The sequence below is a fragment of the Amphiprion ocellaris genome, chromosome 14 (genome assembly GCF_022539595.1).
Source record: "Amphiprion ocellaris isolate individual 3 ecotype Okinawa chromosome 14, ASM2253959v1, whole genome shotgun sequence".
In the NCBI taxonomy this organism is placed as follows: Eukaryota; Metazoa; Chordata; class Actinopteri; family Pomacentridae; genus Amphiprion; species Amphiprion ocellaris.
The window spans coordinates 3995456-4023307 of record NC_072779.1 but is presented as its reverse complement, the minus strand read 5'-3'; the positions used below and the strand labels follow the sequence as shown (position 1 = coordinate 4023307).

At 40.0% G+C, this 27852-nt stretch overlaps 1 protein-coding gene across 2 annotated transcripts; it reads left to right on the top strand.

The window, feature by feature from the left end:
* Positions 1–268: 268 nt before the first annotated feature.
* Positions 269–27368, top strand: sec24a (SEC24 homolog A, COPII coat complex component). 2 transcript variants are annotated; one of them, XM_023295418.3, is made up of 24 exons: positions 269–644; positions 3825–4430; positions 7532–7711; positions 8158–8235; positions 8844–8906; positions 10166–10329; positions 11757–11944; positions 12209–12311; positions 13824–13950; positions 14434–14543; positions 14755–14867; positions 15220–15338; positions 16955–17010; positions 17261–17467; positions 17827–17950; positions 18471–18629; positions 19282–19455; positions 19552–19662; positions 21737–21912; positions 22989–23126; positions 23432–23536; positions 24980–25072; positions 25207–25310; positions 26114–27368. In XM_023295418.3, the coding sequence occupies exons 1-24, from the start codon at positions 584–586 to the stop codon at positions 26226–26228; spliced, it is 3474 nt and encodes a 1157-aa protein (XP_023151186.2). In that variant the 5' UTR covers positions 269–583; the 3' UTR covers positions 26229–27368. The 2 variants fall into 2 exon arrangements, with proteins under 2 accessions (XP_023151186.2, XP_023151187.2); XM_023295419.3 differs by lacking the exon at positions 8158–8235.
* The last annotated feature ends 484 nt before the right edge of the window (positions 27369–27852 follow it).

Below are 27852 nucleotides of genomic sequence, written 5' to 3'. Positions count from 1 at the left end.
AAAGCATAATGTATAAAGGTTATAATGTAGGACACAGACCTGGCAAACATGAGGATAATTAATGAAAAACGATCCCTTTTTGGCACAACGCTCGTCTGTTCAGTTGCATCCAACTGAACGAGCGGACGCTTTGATAAGTCAGTGATTGCAGATAAAATCGCAGATCTTGTTTCCAGTACGCTGGAAAATCCTGCGCACCGGAGGAAATGCCACGTGTACACACTGCGCATGCCCGACGAGTTTTACGTTGATCCTGCTGGGTGATCCCAACTTCCGGTGAAAGGGGAGAAGGCAGCGTCTCACACGATTACTCCGACCAGGCCCCGTCGTTACTCACCCGTTGGTAGTTGAACGGGGGATTTTGTTAATAGCCATGGCCCTGTGATTGACAACAAGTGGCCGAATCAACTTTTCAGGAAACTAGGTGACGTCCCCGTAGACGCTGCCTTGACTCGACGCCACATCGCCGGAGCCACAGGTTAAACGTTACCCCGCGACTTGCCAGCTAGTTAGCTAGGTAAAGACGCAGCTAGCTTTTCGCCAACCAAGCACCTCTAAATTAGATCCTGGTGTCTGTTTCAAGATGTCAACCGCGGGGTTCAACTCTCAGAATGGGACTGGGACGGGACAGACGTACGCGAACGGTGAGTAGCAGTTAAATGCAAGTGAAGTTAGTCTGAGGTGAAAAGGCTAACGCTGGCTAACTCGCCTAACGTAGTTATTGGATCTTGGGTCTGCGGCTAAGTGCTAACTGTTAGCTCGCTGGCTTGCTTAGTAACGCTGTAACGTAAGGTAGCCAAGTAAGGGCGAGCTGTCACGTATGGTTACGCCAGCATAACTGTGGTTCATCTTGACCTATGTTATCTTACTGACTTAAGATGGCTAAAATAAGTACTATGGTCAAGGTACGATAGCTATACATGCTGTGCTACCTATCTAAACTTAGCAAGTGTTTGCTACTTTTGGTTGGTCGAGGTGGCAAACCAACAGGTTGCCAGAATGATCATCATTAAGACAAGTGTTTCGTTGTGCCATCATTTTCTAGTCAACATAGCGGGTATACTGCTAATGTCTTCTCTTCAAGCCGTTAGTTGAGCCAGAACTTCAGTCTGTCGTATTATCTGCATCTAACAAGCTTTGACTTGTAAATTTTCACACATTCCACTTTGGGGTTTTTTAACTGTGCAGTTCGTTTGCCAGTAAACAATCCTACTGGCATGTGTATTAGTGCAGTAGCTGTGATGCAAGAGAGATTTTAAGCTGGCTAAATAAAGTAGCTGTGACTTGTTTGCGTCCTACGTTTTGCTGTACATGTGGCACATTGGGAATGATCCAGATATGTCAAATCAGAGGTTTCTCCAGCCTGAAGCAATTATATACTAAAGTTTGAGATTACTCACACATTTCTATCATGTTCCCACAAACAAAAACAATCCAATGCAATCAGTGACAGCTGACAAAAGACTTCACAAGATTTTTTTATCAACTCCTGGGAAGGAGCTGTCTGTGCACAAGAAGCAGCTGATGTTTATAATGCCTCAGCTGTTTTTTTCTAACATTGCAGATAAAAGGGTCTGGATTTTTCATTGCATTTTCCCCTGTTTGTAATTACTGCCTCTGTTGAAGCGCATGGGCCATTCAATATTTTTAATCTAGCTTTGTACTTTGAGCCCTGATAAATCTGAAAGCACTGTGTTTCTGACAATAGCAACAAACCGTGAAAGCATATCACGAAAGCTGTGTGTGATAAGTTTTCAGAGCAGGGCCTGTAAATAAAGTCTTAACACAGACTATCTGGATATTTACCAGTTCAAATACCATGAAGGAGCTTTCTAATCAATCATCAAAAGTCAGAAGTATGTACATCATTTGTATTTTGCCACACCAAAATGTCTTGTGTTTGCACAAGTGATGCACATATAGTAATAACATTTTTTAAGACTGAATGTAACTGTAGGGAACCTACCTACTGTAAACGTCTCATAGCAGCATACTTCAGTGATATTCTCTGGGGACTGGTCTATATTTTCTTGCATAGTATTATCACACAGCCACTTGATGTAAGTGATGCTAATAGTTACAATGAGCTTGACTGGAAAGGATTTCTTGGTTACATTACTAGTAATCAGTTTAAGCTGTCGTCCTGCGCTGTCTTTGTGTATCCTTATGTCATTTTTGAGGTATTTAACCGTGGAAGAAGGCAGAGAGCATTACTGCACTTAAAGGATTAAGATTATGAAGAACCCTCAGTAATGATTGCATATATCTGCAGTAATTACTCCACTTCCTCCTTGAAGGTTTTCCTGTGTAAAGTGGAATTATCGGTTTTATAGTTGGAGTTGTATTCCTCCATGATTATCTGAAGATATATGTTGACAAAGGCTCACTGTTGCAAACTTCTCACAATCCGTGTCATTATGAATGACTGCAAAATGGTGTCTTAAGGTTTTTTGTTTTTAAGTTTCTTTAACTTTTGCACTGATTCACATCCCCAAATCTGTATTTACACTCATCTTTATTTGCTAGGTTTTAAGCTTGCTTCCTTTTTCTGTTTTCTACCTTTTAAATTGGTGACTGGCTGACAGGATTGAGTTTACATTAGGCTCTTTCTGATTGGACAAGAGCTCTAACTGATGGGGAGCTTTAGGTCTTACAATTTCCCTGCTCACCGGAAGGACAAAGATTTAAGGTGGATTATGTTCCTTCATCTATCTTTGCTCATTGAGAAGAGTTGCTTTCTAATCCCTTCTCACTCTGCTGACTTAGCTGCACTGCCTGTTATGTAGTGAGGACTAAGTGGATAGTAGTGAATCTGTTTGCATTATGTCATCATTTAGAGCACAGCCGGCAACACATAGATACCGCAATTTAAGCACTGGCGTCTGTTAGATTGTAAGTTGGATAACATTTGTAGATGTGAATTTCTGCTCTGACCCATTTCTTGCTTTAGTCCTGATTATTAGATATTAATTTCACATCTCTTGAGCTCTTGCATTATTTATTGTTTTCGATTAAGATTCTAGAATTTGAGAAATTTCACGTTTTAATCTGGTGTCTGCTCAATTCACATCAAAGTATTTTAGTGGTGTAAAAATGTCAGTAGTGTTATACCACTACTGTGTTAAGTAAAGTAAGGTCAGACGTGGCTTGGAGCCCCACACTTACTGTCGCTGAAGGCAGATCATGGTGAATTTAATCCAAGTAAAGAGATTAGACCCTGGGCTGTCAGTTCATTGGTCATTTGGTAGGTCTGAGTGGTTTTCACTTAGTTTTTGTCGCTACTAGTACTGTGCCATCTGTTTTTCATGTAATTTTTGAACTCTTTGAACAGATTTCAATACATTGAATTCCTTTAATTAAAAGACACTCGAATAACAAACAAAAGCCCCTTTCAGGCCTTGACTCAGTAACAATGGGGGTTTCATCTGTCAGGGATGCTAATGGCATGGCTCCCGAGTGTTTGAACATAAGGCTACCTTTCAGAAACGTTCTACAATGAGTCTGGTCAAGCATGACAAGACTGTAACCTAGAGAGCTGCAATCCTTGTGAAACTTTTGGCCTCTGATGCACAAGAGGGACTCCAACAGCCCTTTTCTCAACACTGTAGTGAGCCTGCTGGGGAACAGTTTGAAAGAAAGAGAAGTGTTCAGCATGAAGTTGTCATGTGGCTTCACCAGAGCATTTTAAAAGTTATCAGCACTTCTGAAAGGGCTTTAGTGTAATTTTGGTAGCTGGATGTGTGTTGTTTTCGTTAGGGGAAATTGTAATGTTTTGACCTACATTCAGTAACCTGTCTGTATTTTTTCCTTCCCCTGGTCTCCAGGTCCATCACAGAATCCTGTTGCCCTGCAGCAGCTGCCAGGGGTCAGTTATGGCATGACTCACCAACCAAGCTACAACCCCATGCCGGCCAAAGCTCCCCCACCCACTGGTCCTGGACTCTATCCCTCTGCACCATACCAGCCTGTTCCCCCAGTCAGCTCCTATCAGCCAGGCCCACAAATCACTTCCTACCCATCCTCTCCGGGCCAGCCGCTGTTGCCCAGGCCTCCATTGAGTGGTCCTCCTTCCCATACCCCTCCTCAGTCTGCCAGCCCCAGCCCTGGTCCCAGGATGCCCCCTGCACAGGCCACACCCCCTCCTCCTGCCGTGTCTTCGAGTAGCTACTATCCAAGCCCTCAGCAGCCCATGGCTCCCGCTTGGCAGTACAACACAGCTCCCCCGCCAATGGGGCCTCCCACTTCCATTAGCACGCCTCCCCGCGGCCCTGTGGCAAATCATGTGAATCCAGCTGCAAGCTTAGCAGAGCCGCTACCACCTTCATTGGCACCTTATAGCACCGCACCACCACCCCGCGTGTCCCAGAGCGTCACCCAACCCCCAGGCCCAGGGATGCCCCCCACCTCAATGCTTGGATACACTCAGCCAGGTAAGAACACGAAGGCGCCACTGAAAGGCATAATTGTGAACAGCTACTGTACCTACACAATACAGTTCAATTTGAAAATTATGAAAGTATTACACTGAAGTGAGGCAACCACTCCCAGTTGTACCCAATGAGACACTAATAATGCAGGCAGGCCTTTGGTCATGTCAATAAAAAGATGAATCATCCATTCAGGTTTAATAAAACAGACTAGTGACCTTTTGCCAACTAATTTTGGGGTTATTATTTCCTCATTGTTATTATTATTCTAAAGCAAACACTGATCATGTCACCATTCCCTTTCAAGAGTTTTTCTATAATAGGATTATATTACTTTGACTTCTTTCCTGTCATTGTCTTCTGTCACTGACATGTGCTGCAGATATGCATATCTAGAATACTGATTTGTTGGAGCTGGACATTGCCCTCTGCTCCTGCATTGAACATGTTGGCTAGTTGCTGTGTCTGGCTGCTGCCCAAGCACAGAAGCTCATTCACTCTGAATTTCTACAAAGTACAGATGAGAATTTTATTGTTTCATTTGTGATTCTTTTGAATCAGCATGACATAATTTAAGTTTCATTAGTTTCTGATGTATTTTTTATTTTTAAAATAGTTTTTAAACCAAATGCAGATAGCTTTAGCTCCCAGGCATTTTCAGCATTTTAATAGATTCTGGTTGTACTTTGATTTCCTGTTGTGAGAGTTGGAGGGTTGCCTCAGTTGAGAAGTAGTTAGTTCACCGTGTCAAAAGTCAAAGACCACTCACTGAGAATCTCAGCAAATTTGTAGACCAACAGGAAATGGTTTTGTTACGTGATCTGAGCATGATAGAAGTGCGTTGTGTAATATGTGACCACAGTGTCTGAGTGATTTGTTAAAGCGTTTTGTAACTTTAACTTTCTAGTGCAGTGGTTGCAGAAGTCTTGTGATCTCCTCAGTCTAGATGTTACCAGCATATCTCTCAGTTTTATGGTCAGATTAGCTTGGACCGTGAGGACGTGTCTGGCCAGTACAATGGCTGGCAGTGGCAGAAAGAGTTAACTGAAAAAAGGATTAGGTCACAGTGGAGATATTTACACTGATAACTGATTTCTTGATTTAAAATGTCCTCCTAACCATGATTCACAAAGTTCTTTTCCTTTTATAGTTCAGTTAAAAATTATTTATTATACATTAGGTCACAAACAATATTTGTCAGTAAAAAAATTTGAATTGTTAAAGTTTCAGAAACGTAAAATGAGACAGTTCTTGTATAAAATGCAAAACAGCAGTGTGCACAATGTGAAGTAAAGAGGATTATCATTTTAGTCCTTATTATGCAGCCTCATCTCAGCTTTATTCAACAAACTCTGTTCTGCTTTACATCCGTGATAAACTGTTTCTTTAGAAATGTTTAAATTATTTGTTCTTTACATATTAAAGTCAGCCTTTTTTGACTCAGTGATGTAAGAATCACCGACCTGTTAAACTATATTTTAGCACACATGTTGCTTAGTGAACAGCGTGACTATTATGTATCAAAACTGATATCATGCACAGCTTATGCACAAAGCTGAACATACTTGCTGCCTTCACTGAACAATAAGTTTATCAAGGAGTGTGTTTAAGTACAGGCTGGCCTGAACTAGCTGGTTTGATGGCAGAGATTGAGGCATCAGTGCTCTGACATCAGCAGGCTGGGTTAGTAGTGCCACCAGCTGTTGTCACCAGTACTCAGAACTAGTGTTACAGCACCTCTGTGATGCCTCATATCTGTCCTGTACATGATATGCACCAAGAGGACAGAGTTGTTTTACACAGTACAGTAATGCTAACATAATTTTAGAAGTGATAATGCTGTTTAAATTATGTCACTGATAGTGCTGTTTCACTGAGAAGATGGAAGATGTTGCAGAACTCACCACTGAAGCAATAACTCAGCTGACAAAAAAGAATTTAACAATACCTTTGGTATAATCGTACAAGTCATTTTTCAAACAAAAATTAATTCTGATCTCTTGTTCCACCTCCAGAAATGTGGCATTTGCTACCAATTTCGAAAGCACAGAAAAAAATCAGCGAATCTGTTTCAACATCAACTTGGAGTGGAGCTTTCAAGTACCAAAGAAAGACATTACTGTTTATAATAATATTGTGCCAAAAAAATTAAAATAGTAACATTTCTGCTGCAGTGCCAAGCTGCTGATATATGGAATAAAAATGCAAGTAGTAAATGAACCAAGTGTGAGAAGCACTTTACCAGTATTAACATTCTGCAAAAAACTGTGGCAAACAGTTCAAACATATAAAACAAACTGCTGTCTCACAATACTCACTTTTCCAGTTTCTTTGTGAAAGTTCGTCACATTTTCTGTCTCAGAAAAGCTTTAGTTGTGGTTCGCTGCATCCTCCTTATGCTGATATTGCGAAACTATCGTAATGTTTTTTTGTCATCGTAATGCCAATTTATCAGTGGTTGTGACATCCCCAACAAACATTACACGCCAGTTTGTCACACTTTGAATGCTAAATGAGTAATTGAATAATAAGAAAAGAAATCAAGAGATAAATCAAAATCAATAAAAGAAATAATCGTTCAACATCACTTCTGTTGAAAGACCTAGTTCTTTTTAAATCAAAACTCAAAACCTTCCTGTATAAAATGGCTTTTAATACCTAGCGGCATGGTGACACTTTACTACTTTTATTTCTTTCAGATGTATATTTTAGTGTTGTTTTATTGCTGTGCATTTTATTGTTTTGTTGTATATTTTACGGGCTGCACAGTGGCGTGGTGGTTAGCACTTTTGACTTGCAGCTAGAAGATCCCTGGTTCATGTCCCGGCCTTCCCGGGATCTTTCTGCATGGAGTTTGCATGTTCTCCCTGTACATGTGTGGGTTTCCTCCAGCTACTCCGGTTTCCTCCCACAGTCCAAAAATGTGCTGGGATTAATCGATTATTCTAAATTTGCTTAGGTGTGAGTGTGATTGTCCTGTTTTAAGTTACTGTATTGCTTTAAGTTATTCTCTTGTTTTTCAACGTGAAGCACTTTGGTCACCCTTTGGGCTGTTGTAAAGCGCTATAGAAATAAACTTTGATTGATTGATTGTTTTTCACCAGGCACTGCACCTCCACCAATGAATCCCATGGTTCCCAACACATACCAACCAGGCAGACCTGCATACGGGCCTCCACCTACTGGCCCGTCACCCATAGGCCCACCACCAATCATGAAACCCACACCGCCTCCCACTGGAACCCCAGTGGCCAATACCACACCTCCACCACCCAAAGGAGATGGTAAGTTTGTATTTTTTATCATCTGGCTGATTGATTTTGAGTGGTTGTTAATGGTGCCACCGGCCTGCTTTGTAGATCAGGAAGTGGAGACCGCCTGTTTGTTCAGAAAGCATTCACACAAGCAAACATGAAAATGGAACCAGCTTTACATGAATCCAGTCATTTAGGGAGAGTTAGTACTTCAGAGTCTTTGCCGATAGACAGAAAGGGGTATGTTTTATCTAACGCTGGAGCTCAATGTCAGCGTAGCAGCATTTATTCCCACAGAAAAGGCAATTATTGTGTAAAGTACTAGCATTTTGTGGTTGCTGATTGTAAAGTGACTACTAGTTATCATCATGATACTGTATCACTTCACACTTGTGACTGTCTGTCCTTTTCTGAACCAACTGTTTTTGTTCTGATCACTTTCCGTTGTTTTCTTCCCTCCTGCCTCTACATGCCAGCTCAGTGTGGGGGGGCTGTTAACAGCACTGTCCCCCCTACTGAGTCCGACGGCCAGGAGGGGGATATTGAATGTCCAGGTGTGACTAAATCTGTCATTAGCTGTTCGATGTTGTGTCAGTGCTGTGGTGCCGATCTCGTCCTCTCTTTCCTTTTTTCATTGTATCTGTGGATGCACTATTTCTTTTTCCATCTCTATATTTAATTATAAATATGAAGCTCTACAGAATCAGCCGACACTAAGCTTCAAACTGTTCCTTGGACAGAACAATGCTTGAAATAAGAAAGCTTGTCTAAACGTATTAGTCAAGATTCTGTCCTCTAAACTCTGTAACTTGTGCTTATTTAACTGGGTATTTCTTTAGTATAAGTGGTAACAAATAGTTCTTGTTGGTAGTTCTTTTGCGTTTTTGTCATCTAGCATCACCATATCTCCCATGTGACTCTCTGAATAAACAGTTTAGAACCACCAAAGTACAAATGTTTCCTCAAAAACTCTATTAGTTTGCATAATTAGCATCCTCATACTTTAGTGACCCCCTCCTCATGTCCATCTTGCACATACCTTGCATGGTAGTTTATTTCATTTTACATTCATCATCTGTGGGTAGCACTCTGCGTCAGAGATAGCATTTTGCAAAGTGTCACTAAAAATCTTAATATTGTGCCTATGTTTGCTTTGAAACAGGAGCTGTGGCTGGAAATGGCCCACAAGCATCAAACAGCTATAATCATGTTGACAACAAAATGGGTAAGGCCGTTTTCTGCCACATACTGGGTTCTTTTTCACATCAGCCACATGTGCAGTGTGTAGCTGCTGTAAATGGTCCTGTTGACGGGTTCTCCAGGAGGCACATCTTATCTACATTTTATTTTTGAACCCCATAACTGATGTGCCAAATGAAATCGGTATATTATCTGTAAACATGTCTAAATCCAAAATATCATAGGAGTGAAGCTCTGGTGTGCTGTAAGCATTACATGTCTTTCATTTTCTTAGCTTTAAAGGATAAGTCTTGGAATATATAAGATTGTTTTTATATCATTGGCCAACCTCAAGAAAAGCACAAAATCTACAATGAACTAATCCTCTTAATGGTTACTGCGTGAAGCTGAAGTAGCCAATATCTCTGTGCCATAGACCTCTATTGTTTCGCAGAAAGTATTTAAACCATACTTCAGCTCAAATCAAGTTTAAAAAACAGTTTTTAAAAGGGCTGAACATGTTGTTAAACAAGTAATGGCAAAAATATGTTCAAAAACATATGAGATCAAATTCTAAAAAATAAAATTGATATAAAATCCGAAATATTAGGACCACTAAGAGGAACTAAAAGCTGCTGAAAACGTACATCATCATCATCATCATCATCTTGCGTTTTTCTTCAAAGTGTCAAAAGAGGAGAAGCATTTGATTGAATAGTGGAAATGCTATTCCAAAGTTTTTGAGCTGCTACCCTACACGCCCAGTCTCTCTTTCGATCGTGGAAGAGTAAACAGCAGTTGTTGTGAGGATCTAAGAGGCCTTCAGGTAGAGTAGCTCTGAAATGTGTTCAGGTGCCAGCTTGTGCATTTGAGACAAACCAGTGCGCTGGCTGACGTGTACCTTCATTACCATAAAACACTGCCACTGCTGTTTATTTTGAGCCAATCCCTCATCCACTGTGCTGCTGCCAAGTCTGTATTAATCCGCAGATGAAAATTGTCTCCATGAAATGCATGATTTACTCCTGTTTGACTAATATTCGCTCATAACCACAGTGCCTCTGGTCGTTACTAAAGGGTTGCTGAGAGGAGCAAGGAAGTTGCAAAGTGTTTAAAATCTGATTTAAGCATTGTTAGGTTTGGGTTTTTTATGGGATTTCCTAGCAGTAAGAAACATGAACAGAGTGGATAGAAAGATGCTGGCCTTGGCATTTAAATTGATTCATTTGCCCCTGTCATGCGATCCCTGCTACTCGGCGAGTTTGAGTTCTTGCAAGCTCATCTGTGTTCCTTTTTCTTACACAGCCGGCCTCGCTCAGCCTGGACCGCCTGGTCGGCACTTGGGCCATTACCCTTCCCTGCCCCCCGGGTACCAGAACGCCTCGGCCCCCCATGGCACCTCCTCAATGCACCCTGCGATGCAAGCCGCCATGCAGCCTTACACTCAAGCACCTCAGCCATACCAGCAGGTGAGAGGAGAGTGACAGTCGACTGTGTTCTGTTAAAACACTCTGAATGCGCTGTTTGCTGGTTTGTCACGCACATATAAGCAAAACATTTCTCTGTGTGGTGGTTTGATGGAAATCTGATAAGGCCGGCGTACAGTTTGTTTTGTTTGTGTCGTATGCTTTGATTGTTTACAGAATTAAAACACCTCACAAAAGGTCTGGAGTCCAACAATTTACATTTTTTGTCACAAACAGTCATTGGCAGTCAGTGTAACCCATGACTGTAAACTATTTATTGTTAATTTTATTTTAAGAGAAAAATTCTGAAAAATTACCAACAGCTTATTTTTTAGTTGATCTTCATCTACACAACTATCATGCTGCTAAGGTGTGGTGAGAAAATGCAGATCAAATTCCTGTATCACATGAAAGTTTAAATATTCTGCAATTATACAGTTTCATTTAGCAAATGCATTTATCCAAAGCGACGCACATCTAAGAATAGATTCAACACAAGCAAGGATCTAGTCAGGAGAAAGCAACCTTGATAAGTGCCATGAAACAAGTTAATATGAGGCATAACCGACAACGATATAAAAATGTACATTTTACTGAATCACTCTTTCGTGCAATGTTCATAATCTCACAAGCAAAAGTGTACAACAGAAGTTTGTTTAGCAGCGACCAAGAAGGCAATCATGGAGAAATGGTGTAAAGAGGAACCCGGCTGGATATAGTTGAAGAGATACACACTACCAGGCAAAAGTTTGGGGTCACTTAGAAATGAAAAAGAAAAAGCAGTTTTTTTCAATGAAGATAACATTAAATGAATGATAAATCCAGTGTAGACATTGTTAATGTGGTAAATGACTATTGTAGCTGGAAACAGCTGATTTTTAATGGAATATCTCCATAGGGGTACAGAGGAACATTTCCAGCAACCATCACTCCTGTGTTCTAATGCTACATTGTGTTAGCTAATGGTGTTGAAAGGCTCATTGATGATTAGAAAACCCTTGTGCAGTTATGTTAGCACATGAATAAAAGTGTGAGTTTTCATGAAAAACATGGAATTGTCTGGATGACCCCAAACTTTTGAACGATAGTGATGAGGAAATACTCAAGTTCTGAGGATTCAGCATTTATTGAAAATGTTAAAAACAGACTACCTGTTAAACCCATTGCAAAGGCAGTATGAAAATGTTCATAGAGTGGCTGAGGCTTTATAAGTTGTATGTGTCTCTGAAACCACTGTTCATAAATATGTTCTGTAATAAACTATGAAAATTAAGTTCATAGAAAGATCAATTTTATGGACCAAATACTAAATATTTGTGCTCAGATTAGACTGGTCAGTCTAAGCACGAGTCATCATCCACACTAAATGAATTCGTGGTCATTAATTTTAGTAAATTTCACAACTGAATAGCTTGTTTCTGTTCAATCAGCCACCTGGTGGCCCAGGCCCGGCCCAGCTGAGCCCATCTTTGGCAGCCATGAGCCTCCAGTCCAGCACCCCCGAGGCCCTGAGAGTGGTCAACCTGCTGCAGGAGAGGAACTTGCTGCCACCCACCCCAGTCCCTGCCCCGACACCCTGCCTCCCCCAGGACCTGCAGAAGATAAACTGCAACCCGGAGTGAGTCATGGTGGACTAAAACAGCATTATATTTACATTTATTGTGACTTTGATTTGACTATGTTGTTATCCTGTTAAATTGTGACTGACGTATATTTACTCTTTAATTGTTTCAAACTAAATTTACATGGAAATTATACTAAAATGCATCCAAAGTGTACCTTTACAATCCTGTTTAAGTGCTTACAGTGAAAGCAAATAATTTTCTGCGGTTAGATTTTCATCTGTACACACACACTGTTTACACTGTTTGTGTGTCTCCAGGGTTTTCCGTTGCACACTGACCAGCATCCCTCAGACTCAGTCTCTGCTCAACAAAGCCAAGATGCCGCTGGGCCTGCTGCTCCACCCCTTCAAAGACCTCTCGGTAACACCTCAATTTCATATTTATTGCTTGTTTTCCATCAGTTGGTTTGTATTAACTGACATATTCTTGTAATTCTGAGTTGTTGAATCTTCTTTCTTAGATCTTGTGTAAACATGAAAGCAGCGTTGCTAAGTTAGTTTAAAGGATTAACACGGTAAACACAGCAGCTTAACCAGACTCCTTACTACTTTCGCAGTGTGAATAGAAAGATGTCAGACAGGGAAAGTATTTCTGCGAATGCTCAACATCATGTGTTGTTTACACATGATGTAACATTGCTATCATATTATCATGCCATGTCAGTTGATGTGAATATTTCTGTAGTGCAGCTGGAAAAGCCCAACTAAACATAGCTTCAAAGTTAGTTTTTAAATATAACATGCATGGTCTTAACTGATTTTAAATGTAAAATAGACTGATTAATAACACGTGTGTCCTTGGCACTTATTCAACTGCAAATCCAAAATATCACTATTAGTGGGTCAGATTCCAAGGTTAGCGCTCTATAAATAACATTTACTTTTTATCATTTTGAACTGTGTTTATCAGCTTTAGTTGTGGTTTGGTCCTTGTCAGATTACAAGTGGATAAATATTTGAATAGTTAATGTATAAAAGATGTGCATTTTAACACTAGATCAGCCATTAAGAAAATTAAAGCAGCTAAATGATGAATGTGTGCTTTACACTGAGTAAAATATGACTTCATACAGACAGTACTGCATCAGATTTTAAAGACAAACTGTCAAATATAAATAGGTGGATCAAAATGGAGGCTCTGCTCTTTATTTACCTGTTGCAATGATTTTTTTCAACTATTCACAAGCTCAACTGAGAGTCTTCCGTTCCAGTACAATATTTTCACTCTTTGTCTCCAAAGTTGCGGTTTGTTAATTCCGGTTAACAATTTGTTGAACTGACTTTCTTTCTATTTAAACTTTGTGAATGGCTTCTAGCAGTTATTTCAGTGAACCAAATTCTCACAAAACATTAATATAGAAAAGTTGATAGTATGAGCCTTTAACCGTAGGTAGTCTCTTCTAACTTTTAAGCAATGCGCTCCAGAGCCATTTTCTGATGAGTTTGTCTCTCCTCCTTCACTTTCCAAGCACTATAACTATGAATCTGTATTCATTTTATTTCATTAATGTGAACTGACATCATGGCAGGAGAAATTTTAGCATTATAACTTTAAAGTAAGCATTTTATATCCTAGATTTAGATACGCTAGCTACACTCGATTAGTACTGATTAAATAGATTCATCTTATCACTGTTTTTCAGAATAGGATTTGACTAAATTCACCTCTGGGTATAATCTGCCACAGCGAGTTAGTTTTATATGTTCCCATGTTAATTGAAGACAAACAGCAGAGACGTTGCACAACTTGAACAGCAACAAGACGGTCTTTATTGAGGTGCCAGTCACAATGAGCTGCGAAGAAGAAAATGAGTTCGCCTGGAGGGGCTTGTCTCACAGAGGCTGCTTTTGTTCTGTGGTTTTATTATTGCAGCAACTTCCCGTGGTGACATCCAGCACCATTGTCAGGTGTCGGTCCTGCAGAACCTACATCAACCCCTTCGTCTCTTTCCTGGACCAGAGGAGGTGGAAGTGCAACCTGTGCTATCGGGTCAACGATGGTAAGAACGGGGAAAGTGGTAAGCAAGAGAGAGAGGAGGGTTTGAAAGAGCTACTGTGTGGAGGACAGTGGAGGCGCTTGATAAGAGTCCAAACTATCACAGCGTAGCAAAAACATTTATTTCCATGAAGTAACACATGAAGAAAAATTTAATAATGCAAACTCATGCATCTTATGTAACACTTTGGTATTATTTGTTATCTTTTGGCGAATGTCTTAGCCTATCTATGTTATTATTATTTCGTTGTTGTAGCAATGTTTTCTTGCAGCCTTCTTGGTCAGCTCTCTCTGCAACAAGACATTTTAATCTCAAGATTAAGGAGAAACACCGACTACATGATTTTATTATGACAACAGCAGAGTAATAGTGTAACGTTGCATAAAGGGACGCATTTTAGCCTTCCGTTGTGCTTTTTCTTTACAGTTACGTAAATATACTTAATACTAAAACCTCACTGCATGTTTTGTTTCTGTGTGTGTGTAGTTCCAGAGGAGTTCATGTACAACCCAGTCAGCAGATCATACGGAGAACCACACAAAAGGCCCGAGGTCCAGAACGCTACCATTGAGTTCATTGCTCCTTCAGAATACATGGTAGGTTTCAGGAGCTTTATAGACCTGTGAAAGGTGGAATCATTTACCTGCGTGCTGTTTTAGAAATGATATTACATGCTACAAATAAACTAAACTAAATTTCTTTCTAAATTACATGTGTTAGTATTAAAAATTGTATAGTCATCTGTATACGTGATTGTGGTTTTGCTGTTTTGTTGACCTCGCTTGTGTTTGCCTTGATTTTGTGTAGCTGAGGCCACCACAGCCGGCCGTTTACCTCTTCGTTCTGGACGTATCCCACAACGCAGTGGAGACGGGCTACTTGAATGTGTTCTGTCAGTCACTGCTGGACAACATCAATGCGTATGTACAACATTCAGTTTTAAGTTATTGTAGGTCTTCAGAAAAAAATGGCCTTTATACATGGAGGGCTAATATGTACACCCAGCTGACCTATACCAAGATATATTTATAAATCAAAGTAAATTTTTCCTGTTTTCACTCAGCAGTTGGTCGATGTATATATTTCTGTCAGATACTGGATCGTTTTGATTAATGCCATAATGTGGAGTAACATAATCCAACATAGCATAACGTCTTTGTGCAAGGAGCTTAAAATGGGGCTTTGTAAATACGAATGAAAGTAGGTCATGTCTGTCACCTGAGTGCAGGCTTTACTGAAGAGTGTGTGTGTACATATATATGTGTGTCCCAGGCTTCCTGGAGACTCCAGGACAAAGGTAGGCTTCATCACCTTCGACAGCACCATCCACTTCTACAACCTCCAGGAGGGACTTTCTCAGCCTCAGATGCTCATCGTGTCTGACATCGAAGGTGAGACGCAGCCGACAGCAAAGGCCACACTCTTAATTATCGCAGCCACTTGACATCAGCTGTCTGCAGACTGACTGCAGGATGCATAAGGTCACAAACTGTCTGGGTCAGTATCCATGACACGATGTGACACATTTACTGCTGCCACGTTTTTGAGAATTGTTCACTTGTGCTTTAGGTGAAACTTTGCTAATCTTCTGAAACATTTACCTTCAAATCTGTAAATGTTCAAAAGTTAGTCGAGGAAAAACCATCAAGATGACTTTTGTTTTCATATAACTTATAAAACAGTGACAGAAATTTGCCATGAGGAGCCTTTCTACTGCAGGAACTTTGGGCAATTCGATGCAAACATTTACAGGAATGGTCCTATAACTGCTTCAACCACAATGTGAATTCCATGCACACCAAAACAACGACAAATAGTACTTACTGGACATAACTCCACTCCTATGATCATGTACAAAACTGAATAACAAATGGAGGTGTTTGCTGCGTTGCTGTTTTACATATATGGAAAGCATTATGCTATTGATGGTGGTGTTTATGAGAAGACGAAATGCGCTTTTTGTAGTTTTATTTTCTCAGAGTTTAATCAATCGGCAGCAAGCTTCACCTAGCAGTTTTTTAAGGCCACTGAAAAGAACCTACCAGAGATGTCATTATACCAGAAATATTCTAGTTGGTAGCAATGGCAAAATTGTACCACTCTGTATCACTTTCTGCTTTATGTGGGTTTCTTCTGCAGTGGCCAAGTGCCTGATATATAAAGAAAAGAATGCACATTTAAAATGATCATGGTGTGCTGTATGTATATATATATATATATATATATATATATATATATATATATATATATATATATATATATATATATATATGAGATGATATTTCTTTTGCAAAAACCAGTGGAATATAGCCATAAACCACACTGTGCTATGAACTTCACCAACTTCATCCATTTTCCCTTTGAGCGCTTTTCTGTAAATTTTGTCATATTTTCTGTGGCTCTGAAAAGCTTTGGATGTATTTGGCTCTGCTTTGCACCTGTCTCTCCTGCTCAGCATCCTTCTTGTTTTGATATGTAAAAAGACGATTAGGAAACCTCAGAGGCTGCTGCACGCTGACACACAAGCATACGTTTCTATATGTTAGCAGACTGAACAATAACTGAACTGAAACTCTCACCTTGAATTCTGTGTACAGGTCCAGATCTGTGTGTTTGAGCTGCTTAGATAACTTTGAAGTGTTTCCTCCACTCGTTCCAAATGGGAAATTGTTTGCATTCTGACTTTTTTATCTGGTCCCTTATCGACTCAAATATACGACTCTATACACAACTTTTCAGGTGTGTTTTTCTTTTTTCCACAAGTCACAGCTGACATTTCAGAGAAAACACAATCTCCTGAACGCTACCTTTGACAGTATCTTTATTACGGCTACAAATAGGTGCCATCGTGTTTTCAGAAGGTCCTGTGACATCCCTAGTACGTACTTTAGAGCAGGTACTTTTTTCTTCCCTGAAAACACACCTGAAAGAGGTGGAAAACGATTGATTGTGACTGTGTATGTATATGACTGTATTATCTTAATTAATCCAATGTTGTGCTCCACAGATATCTTTTTACCAACACCAGACAGCCTTCTAGTAAACCTCAATGAATGCAAGGAGGTAAGAAATTCAACAATCCCACATATTTCTGGATTTTAAGCTGAGCTATAACAATGTTGTCTATTTCTTTACTTTATTTTAGGAAGTAACACTGATTACTACTGCATATTTAGGATGTTTGGTAATTTATAAACACTGTGACTACATTGCTTAGTGATAGAGAACTTAAATCACCCTCGCTCTGAATCTATTACACATGAATGAAGGAGCTTTTTGAAAATAAGACTCACGCCCCAGATTTGTTTCTCAGCTTGTGCAGGATCTGCTGAAGAGCCTGCCAACTTTATTTGGGAAGACGATGGAGACCCAGTCAGCCCTGGGTTCAGCTCTGCAGGCAGCCTTCAAGCTGCTGTCGCCCACTGGAGGACGCATGTCTGTCTTCCAGACCCAGCTGCCCAACCTCGGTGTGGGGGCGCTACAGTCCAGAGAGGACCCCAACCAGCGGGCATCTGCCAAGGTAAGAGCTGGGAGGATGGGCTTTATCCAGGGCAAGAATGGAAGGATACAGAAGGATTAAAGAGCACCAGTACCACCAGAAGTGAGCTAAGATGTTTTTGTACAAGACAACTACAAATCCAATGCCAAAGGAAGAAAAAATGCTATTTAGAAAAAGAGTAGAGACCAGAGACTTGTTTAACTTTTCTTTTTTTGAAGATGTAATGCATCAATACAAGATAATGATAACACAGCTGGTGTTTTCCTCACACCTGGTTCATCATAAGTCCATTGTGATGATTATTTGACTGCTTATTTTTTAAAGTTGCTTTACAGCTACATATTGTGCTCATGGTTCTGCCTGACGTGTTTTCCTCTCAGGACATCCAGCATTTATCTCCAGCGACAGACTTCTACAAGAAGCTGGCTCTGGACTGCTCAGGCCAGCAGGTGGCTGTTGACCTGTTCCTGCTCAGCGCTCAGTACTGTGACTTGGCATCGCTCGGTGAGTCCAGACTGAATGAAAGACAGAGAAACAAGATGGTTTATCGGACCTTCTGTGTTTACTTACATGTTTAGTGCTCAGTGCGGCATATGTTGACTCAATTCAGGTTTACTGGGAGAATCTAGTTTATAACCATGATGAAATATTTAATAAATTGTGGTTGCTGTGAGCCTCAAAAGCCATCTTATAGTAAATACAAATCATAATCTTGTTCCATAAACTCAATTTGTAAAGTATTTTCCTTCATTTTAAATTAAACAAAGCATACTGAGTATAAAAGATATGTATATTGTGATTTGTATTTGTTATAGGATAACATTACTTCTTTGAGCCTAAGTTTTCAAAAAGTAACTGTGTGGAAAGAAACACTGAAAATCAAGACACAACAAGAAGCATCTGGTTTTTCTTTCTTCTAACACCAGATGTAGACAGAGTATTCTGTGTTTTATAAAGTCAAAAACAAGAGCAACATTTCATAATTGCTTCATCTCCCTTCTTTTATGACCTTTTTCTCTCGCAGGCTGCATATCCAGATACTCGGCAGGGAGCGTTTACTACTATCCCTCCTACCACCACCAGCACAGCCCGGCTCAGGTGGAACGCTTCCAGAAGGATCTGAAGAGATATTTAACCAGGAAAATTGGCTTTGAGGCTGTCATGAGGATACGCTGCACCAAAGGTCTGTTGACTACTGAATAGACATTAAATATACATTGAAAATAAATTCTCAGATGTTAGTTGTTCTGCAGAAATACTCTCATTCATTTTCGATAAGCAAAGACTGCTCTTCTTGCCTTTTTTTGTTACTTTTTAATCTGTGGTCATTCATCTTGAAATCTGAAACCTATTTTAATATGGATAATTATGGTCAGTTTATGTGTTGTCTTGCCTCCAAATGATATCAGAGCTCGGTCTCTGAGATACACTGAGTGTTTGGACTAAAATGTTGTCATTTAAATGACATTCTACTTGATTGTGGTTGGCATTTCCCTGAATCTCTACATCAGAGTACAAAGGTTCGATCTCTCATAGAGCCTCTATAGCCACATTAATGGGAAATACAACATGTTGAAATACAGCAGAATTATCCCATAGAGATTTTCTGCCTAAATCAGCTTCATCAAATTTTTAGCACACAGATTCTTATTTTAATCACTTTTGTGCAATACCAGCGAACAGTTGAGCCTTTTATAGCTTCTGAATGCATTAAAATGATCATGATGAATATTTGGCATTAAAGTTTAAACTCTGTCAACATAAATACGTTTTTTTGCAGTTAATTCTTCCAGAATCTCCAGTTTAGTTGATATCTTATCTCTCTCTCCCTGTAGGTCTGTCCATCCATACGTTCCACGGAAACTTCTTCGTCCGCTCCACAGATCTGTTGTCCCTCCCCAACGTCAACCCGGACGCCGGCTTCGCAGTTCAAATGTCCATCGAGGACAACCTGGACGACATGCAGGTCGTCTCTTTCCAGGCTGCTCTGCTTTACACCTCCAGCAAAGGTACAAACACACACACACACACACACACACACATAAGACTACAAATACTGCATGTCTGCCTGTTTTTGTTACAATAACATGTATTTTCCCTTACAGGAGAGCGGAGGATCCGGGTGCACACTTTGTGTCTCCCTGTGGTCAGTTCTCTGTCGGATATCTTTTCCGGGGCTGATGTTCAAGCCATGACTGGACTGTTGGCCTGCATGGGTACGTACTGCACTAAGTAACACTGAGAGGAGAACACGTTAGATGACACTTTCAGGATTACTTGTCATTTGGGTTGTACAGTTTATTAGATGCATAGTTAACTCAAACCTTTAAAGGACACTCATGGAAATACTTTGAAATTCAATATTTCAACCTTCGAGTGTTATTGGAGGACAAAAGACTTTTCTACTTTTGTGACATTTTTGCAATTATTTAATTGTCGTGTTGAAATTAAAGGTCAATGAAGTTACTATATATGCTTCCTGAAAAAAAACATTCCAAGAAATGTATAATATATCATCACTTCACACAACTACTCAACCCTAAAATGTGTGAGTTTGGTCCACTAACTGTGGTTAGTTCTGACTTTTCCACCGCAAATATGGAAGAGGACTGAGCTGCAAGTCTGTCTTTTTTCAACTTCAGAGAAAAGAGAATATTTGATAGGTTCCCGGCCTCTGCTGATTGGTCAAATGCCATGATGTAGTGTGATGTAACGTAGAGTGATCTTCACTGATTTGCTGGGTGGAAACCACATGCTCCACGACCTCACTGAGAGGCGGCAGCAACACCATATTTAAAGTGTATGAAAGTGACCAAATATGATCACTTGCCCGATGAAGTTTAACTACTTTGGTTCTTTGATTGTAAGAAGGGTGATGTATTTTGCTTGGAGGAGAGCTTATTTTTTATGCAGCACATAATTCAGTGTCACATCAGATACATTGCTTGTATTAAGACTGGTTAGACACTCGGTACTATTTATATTCTATATTTCTTTTGTTCATATGGTACCACTTACTTTTTGTTTTATTTGGTTGATTCATGTAACTTTAAGCCAGATTCTGAAGGTGAAGTAATAATACCGTTGCGAGAGTTTTGCCCTAAGGCCGGTGACCATTTTCCAGGTTTTCGATTGTGTCAGATGAGAAGAATATTTTGTGTGAGTTTGTGTTGCTTATCATATTGGAGAATCATGAATTTGTACGAAGCATCACTCAGAAATCATTCCTCATTGTCACAGTAAATTGTCCTTTAATTGGCCTGATTCACAATCTTTTCAGGATTTTCATCCACTTCTCTGTTATTAGCACCGACAGATGGTGATGAGTGGTGACAGCTGTGGTCGCCTAGCAACCACGGCATACTGAGCAGTCAGGTCTGTCCTGGCTCATCTGACAGTAACTTTGAGAACAGGCGTGGATATTTTTGCTTTCCTCAGAAACATGTTACAAAAGAGTGCATTTCATTTTGATCACATGATAGATATCAGATAGAGGAGAACTTTGATTTGAACAAATAGTTTACGCCAACTACAGTGTGAATGATGTTTGTGCAATCCTGAAACTCATCATCAATAAACGTACAGCTGTAAAGTACACAGTAGTGTCACGTTAAGGATGTGTTACACTAATTATACCCTAAACTTTAGGTAATGTACAGCTTTTTATTATCAACATATGCCTTGAAAATCAGATTTTATCCAAGTATTCCAAACGACACAATGTTTTTTTTCACCAATAAAAGCACAACCTTATGGATTTAATAGAATATGTAACTGCTGGTTAAGTATTGCACGAGATTCAGCAAGATTATTTTGCAAATTCATCTGCACATTTCATAACTTTATAATGCCATCAACTTCAAACCTTTAGCCATGTGGCTTGACATAATGATTTTTTGGCATTTGTCTCTCTAAATCTTGTTCATTGTGCTCACGACACTGTGGTTACAATTATTTATTCTATTCATTCACTTTAGGGAGTCCCAAATTTGCAGTCCTGCAGGTTTATATGCTAATCAGTTTTCAGCTTGTGATCTTCTCTTCACATCTTCCTTGTTTGAAATCAGTCAGGCATCACTGTTACCTTGTCTTTCCAAAGTTATACCTTGTATGTGATTTTAACAGTTTTCTAAATGCTTTAGTGTAGTTGATAATTGATTAGATCTCTGTGTTTCTCTGTCTGTTATGTTGCTACCTTTAGAAAATGATAAATTCCACACATTGCTTTGAAGAATCAGTCACTATCCTCAGTCTTTTTCTTGACATCTGAAAACGTATCTCTCTCTGCAGCTGTGGACCGTTCGGTAACAGCCAGTCTGAGTGATGCCAGAGATGCGATGACCAACGCCGCCATCGACTCGCTGACGTCTTACCGGCAGTCTGTGTTGACCATCCAGCAGCCCGGCCTGCTGGCTCCGGCCTGCCTCAGACTCTTCCCGCTCTACATCCTCGCCCTGCTCAAACAGGTCACCTGTTTTTACATCATGCAGTCTTTACACCTCAGCTACGCTGTCAGCCAGTTGCTTGTTCTACTGTAGATTTCTACTACAGCTTCTTTTTGATTAGTTGGTATTTTATTGAACACAGAATACAGTAAAGTTATTCATAGGGATGCAGCTGACTATTAATCTCACTGCTGAATGTTTTCTCTATTATTTTAAGATCAATAAAATATCAGAAAACAATGAAAATATCAGCCATTGTTTCATAAAGTTCAGGATGAAAGGCCCCCAGATAGCTCAACCGGTTGAGCAGGTGACCCATAAACAGTAGCTCTAGTCCCCGATGCAGCGGCTATGGTTCGATTACGGCTCACAGCTCTTTGCTACATGTTCTTCCCTGACTCTTCTCTCAATGTTTCCTGTCTCCTCTCCACTGTTTACAGCAACAAAGGCTTAAAAAGTGCAGAAAATGTATATATATTTTTTAAAAAATGTAAAAACGAAGTTTAAGATCACATCGTCAGATGTCTAGTTTTGTCCACAAAGCAAATATTTTCAGTTTAATGTCATAGAGTAGGTAAGGAACTGGAACATATTAATTTGAGAAGCTGGAAAAAATTGCACAAACTGTAAGTGTAGCAGGCAAATAATTTTTTAGTTGAACACTACAGGGGGTCCTCGACTTATGTCGGAATTCTTTTCCTATGGATCGCCATAAGTCAGAACTCTGATGAAAATGTAAACAAAGCCGTTACGTGCATCACGATATCCATCAGTTCTTTGGAGAATCATGAATGCCACACAATGCAAGGTGGCGTACAACCGGCGAATGTGAACAAAGCCGTCTTATAGCACCATGTGACGACGTATTTGTCCGCTCCGCTCGCCAACTAGTTCCACGTAACCAGTAACGATGAAACGTCGTAAACCAAGGACCTGCCTATAAATACAGATGTAACGACGAAACGCCGTAGGTCAAGGAGTGTAACTATTCAACTTTTTTCCAACTCTCTAGAAAGTGCTTCTACTTCCAGGATCTAGTGTTAGAAACCACATCATGGAGCCGTTATTGATCAGGTTTCATGTGTTTGTGTTTGCAGAAAGCCTTCAGGACAGGCACCAGCACCAGGCTGGATGACCGAGTGTTTGCCATGTGTCAGCTGAAGTACCAGCCGCTGTTCTACGCCATGCTGATGATCCATCCTGCTCTGTACCGCGTCGACGATCTGACCGATGAGGTGAGGGGCCTGAGATTTCTGTTAATGCTGTGGTAACCCTGGAAGGAGTTTCCTTGAAATCTGTTGTGTTTTTTAAAACATTGTAGTGTTTTGTTAATGATTACGATTATCTGATAGGTGTAGAAATCCATTTTTAGTGAAAAAACATTGTTTCTGAAGTAAAGTTAAATCACTTTTTCTTTAAAATAATTTTTTTGTAAAATTATACATTCAGCCCAGGTGAGGTTTTGTGGGTCAGTGTGCGTAATCTGATAAATTATTTTAAGTACTAATCTTGTCATTTCTTGTCTTTTCTGTTTCCTCAGGGAGCTTTGAACATCAACGAGCGGACCATCCCACAGCCCAGAGTGCTGCAGCTGTCTGTGGAGAAGCTCAGCAGGGAGGGAGCTTTCCTCATGGACACTGGAACCGTAAGTCTTTAAATAAAAGCAAGCTAACAAATTCAAATCTGGCAGAGGCTACATCCTCACTAAAAAACAGTCTCTGTCCAAACTCGCATTTTAGCTCAATTTCAAAAACAATCTCAGTGTATACTCTCATGCTTGAAAAGACATCATACAAGTATTTGTGTACGTTGGTTGCAGGTGCTGGTGTGAACATGAAGTAAAGCCTAGGTTGCTTAGTTGTAGAAAATTCTGCAAAAGTAAAACAGCAATGGCAAAAAGGAAGTTCAGCAATTTCCTGAACTGCACAACAGCTGCTAACACAGACAACAAGGTCAGCAGCACCTGCAGCTTAAGGCCAGTGTTACACTTTATGAGTCTGCTAGAGACGCAAGTTTTGTCAAATCGTCAAGTTTGTAAGAGTCAGTGTGGATGTCTGAATGTAGCAGCTGTGCTTCAAGGCCAGCCGTGTACATCCACATGACACACGGATACAAGTTACTGTACATGTGTGCAACTGACTCCTCTAAGCAGACTAGAAAAAAGTAGAGATGGACAGCGGTGTGTTTATCTGCTGCTGTCTGTGCACATGTGACTGTAATGAAGACTTAATTTGTTATTCCTGTTGAATAAACCACTGGTGGTCAACGCTGATGTTGTTTTCTCCTGAAAATGGTCACATTACAGGAGTGTGTTGAATTCAGGAACAGACATAGTGATAATATTAGACAGAGAACATGGCTGTCATCATTTCCAAAAATCTCTATTTTAGGGATCCTAAAGCTCCCCAGTCGTATGGATACTAAATCACAAACATCAGATAGCATACGTTTTAAAATGAAAATGTTTTGGTGTGATTGTAACCTAAATGTTGGTCAAAAATACAACTTCCATCACTGACTGTTTCATTAAACGATTCACTACATTTTCCCTAATTACTTTTGGTAACCGTGTCGATACAGCGTCTGGATAACAGAAGAATGACAATAAGAGCAGAGCGAAGAGAGGAAAAGTAAACACCGTTGCTTCGTGCATTTTATGTGCAAATACAGGGGGTCCTCAACTTACATACAATATTCGTCCGCTCCGCTCACCAGCTAGTTCCACTGAACCAGTTGCAATGGAACAGTGAAATGCTGTAAGTCGAGGACGTCATAAACCGAGGACCTCCTGTAATTTTTTGTTGCACAAGTCTCCATTAGATGCTGTTGCACATGGGACAGTTAACCATGTAAAATGAGCAACATGGTAACAAAACCTTACACACTATCATCGAGCTTTCTGACAAGAGTGTATAAAGTAGACAATTCATTTTGCACTCTATCAGTACAGACTTTGGCTATATTCTTCTGAATTACAAGCGCCCATATACGAGGTCTTTAGTTGTCTGCAGTGACAGCTGTCTGTACTGCAGTACATGACATTTATTTGTACGTCGTTTTTAATATGCATTTTATTCTGCCCCAACAGGTGATGTATCTGTGGATCGGAAGAAACTGCCATCCCAACTTCCTCACACAAGTCCTGGGAGTTCCAAACTACGCTGCCGTGCCTGAAAACCTGGTAGGAAAACTTCACGTTTCCACAGACACACTTTTCATATGCATATTGCTGTTTACACATTCCCTATCATCTGTTAAGTCACACTCTTGCCTACTGGATGATGGTTAAAAACTTGTCTGCCGCTCTCTTCACAGTATCTGCTCCCAGAACTGGACACTGCAGAGTCACAGAGAACCAGAGCTTTTGTTGGCTGGCTGAGGGATCAGAGGCCGTTCTACCCCTCACTGCACGTCATCAGGTGGGCGTCACATTTTATGGGATGTTGGAGAAGAATGAGTAAAGTGTGGGTTCTTCTTTGGCGACTACTGCCAGTAGATTATCACTTTGGCTGTGAGACTAGTCATGAGCCAGATACCTGCAGTCAGTATAACCCTCTAAACGCAGGTTTCTGGGCATTTTATATGCTCCTCTCACATTTTTACTCACTAGAAGCCATTTTTTCACTCGAATATAAAGTGCTGCACCTCAGGAAGCATGGCTGGAAGGAGAGAAAGTCAAAAAAGTATGTTGAGCAGGATGACAGAGCTATGTCATATACGTTATATTTTTTAAAAAGTAAAGTCTGTTTGCATTTATTTATTTGCAATTGGAAAAAACAACCTGGAATCAACATGTACGTAATTTTTCCAAGTGCCCACAGGTGATACAACACTGTAAAAAAAAACAAACAATGAATCTACATAGGACAGATATTTTACTGCTTACATTTTTATTTATGTCCAGACTTGGATCTTATCTGCTCCATGTAAACACTGCTTGCAGTTCAACCGAAAGTTCTTAAGTTTTTGTCACGACTGCTGAGTTATTCTTGGTTTTTCAGTTTCTCAGAGGAGCACCAAAGTTTTTTAGTGTTTTTTTTTTTTTTTTTTTTTTTTAAGAGGATCTGGCTAGAGCAAATGGTTTCTCAGAGATGCTAACCATGTTGGATTAAATGTGTTTTAAAAAAGGGCTATAAGAGAGTCTGTGTTTTGATCATAAAACTAAAGCCTGTATGTCTGATGTATCTTTCCTTTTTTTTCCATCTTTTCTAATGTCACTCAGGGACGAGAGCCAGCTGAAAGCCAACTTTATGCAGAACATGATCGAGGACCGGACGGCGTCGGCCCTGTCGTACTACGAGTTCCTCCTCCACCTCCAACAGCAAATCTCCAAATAAAGCCCACTAGTGGGACTGTGGAGACGAGGAAACATTTAAGAGAGGATCGGCGTACGTGTGTGCGTATATATGTATATGGGGTGTGTGTATGAATGAGTGTGTGCGCGCGTGGAAACAGCAAGAAGCAAACTCAGGAACGCTTCTTGCTCCATCTGCAGCTGTGGTTCACCGTATCTCCGAGGAAAACCTGAGCCGAAACCGACACAAGGCATCGGCCGAACCAAATTATACGACGGACAGAGTGAAGAGTCGATCATTTGACACTTTTTACCCAGCTGAAATTAAGCGTTAGAGGGAGAAAAAAAGCAAGAAATGTGTGATTAACTATGGCAATGATCGTGCAAATCAGTGTTTATTCTCACAGAACAATGCTGTCTAACCGAGGTATGGTTCAGATACAGTACAGGAGAGCAGAAGTGTTTTTCGTTCAGAAAGCACAGTCGTCTTTACTAACACAAGTCCAGCGTATGTATGTATGTATGTGTGATTACGAGGAAGGCTAGTGCTCAAAGACTGTTTTTGGGTGTTCCTTGGAGTATTTGTATACACCTGAGCTCTAACAACACTCTAATATTGTACCTGAAGGACAGAGCGTTTGCTTTTTATTTGACCGTCATTATATTTGTGTGTTGAACAAATCTGTAGACTGTTGTGAAATTTTAACTTAGAAGGCGGATTGTTCTCGCTGTCCTCGCTGCCTCGAATGTGTGGATTTGGCAGCGACAAGTCGTTTCATAGATCTGATCTGTCCTTCAGAAATTCTCGTCATCTTTTCCCTCTCTGGACATTTAGAACACCTCCGACGCTGTTCTGTTTGTTTATTTTTTTTTTTCAGATTGTTTAATTTATGAGACTCCCAATCTGATTAAATTCTGTAATTGCCTTGTATGGGAACTCACTTTTTATTATTAAACCTCTGTTTAAATACAGACTCTATATATGAAATATTTTAATATAATAGGATATGGGAAATTCTTTAACACAGACGTAACGAAGCCATTGTGATCTTTTAATCATACTTATTGATACTTGTATATTGAAAAGACTGCATTATATAAAGGTAAAGAAATGCTGATGATTTTAGTATAAACAATAAGGTGAAATGACGCTAAGAAAATAAAATGTTTGGGACTTTTTAAATGTAGTTTGTGTTTTGGTGGGTGAGCAGTGTTTGCTCTGAATACGGATCAACGTCGACGAGATTCCTCTGATTTCATACAGGTTGTAATCTATGTAATATAGAAGGCAACATGTATTTAGGAACAGACAAATATGTTTTAGTCTTCATGCACAAAATTGTCTTTCATAAATAAAAATAGCTTTGTTTTTGTACAGACTAGACTGTGGACTAGAGTCACTAGATGCTGATTCAAGTCGTTATTCTGAAACCTTTAGACTCGACAAAATAAAGACTTTAGTGACGTCTGACTGCAGCTGTCCACAGATGAACTAAATAACATCAAATCAATCTCTAGACTTGCAGTTACTGGATATTTTAACATTTAGACTTCAAAAGTTATTTTTAAAAGTGCAAAGAATCAAGTTTACATTTACTGGTTGGCTGATGTGCTTTCAGTCACTGCAGTAAAAAAAGGTTAAAACATTAAGCTGAGGGCTAACATGC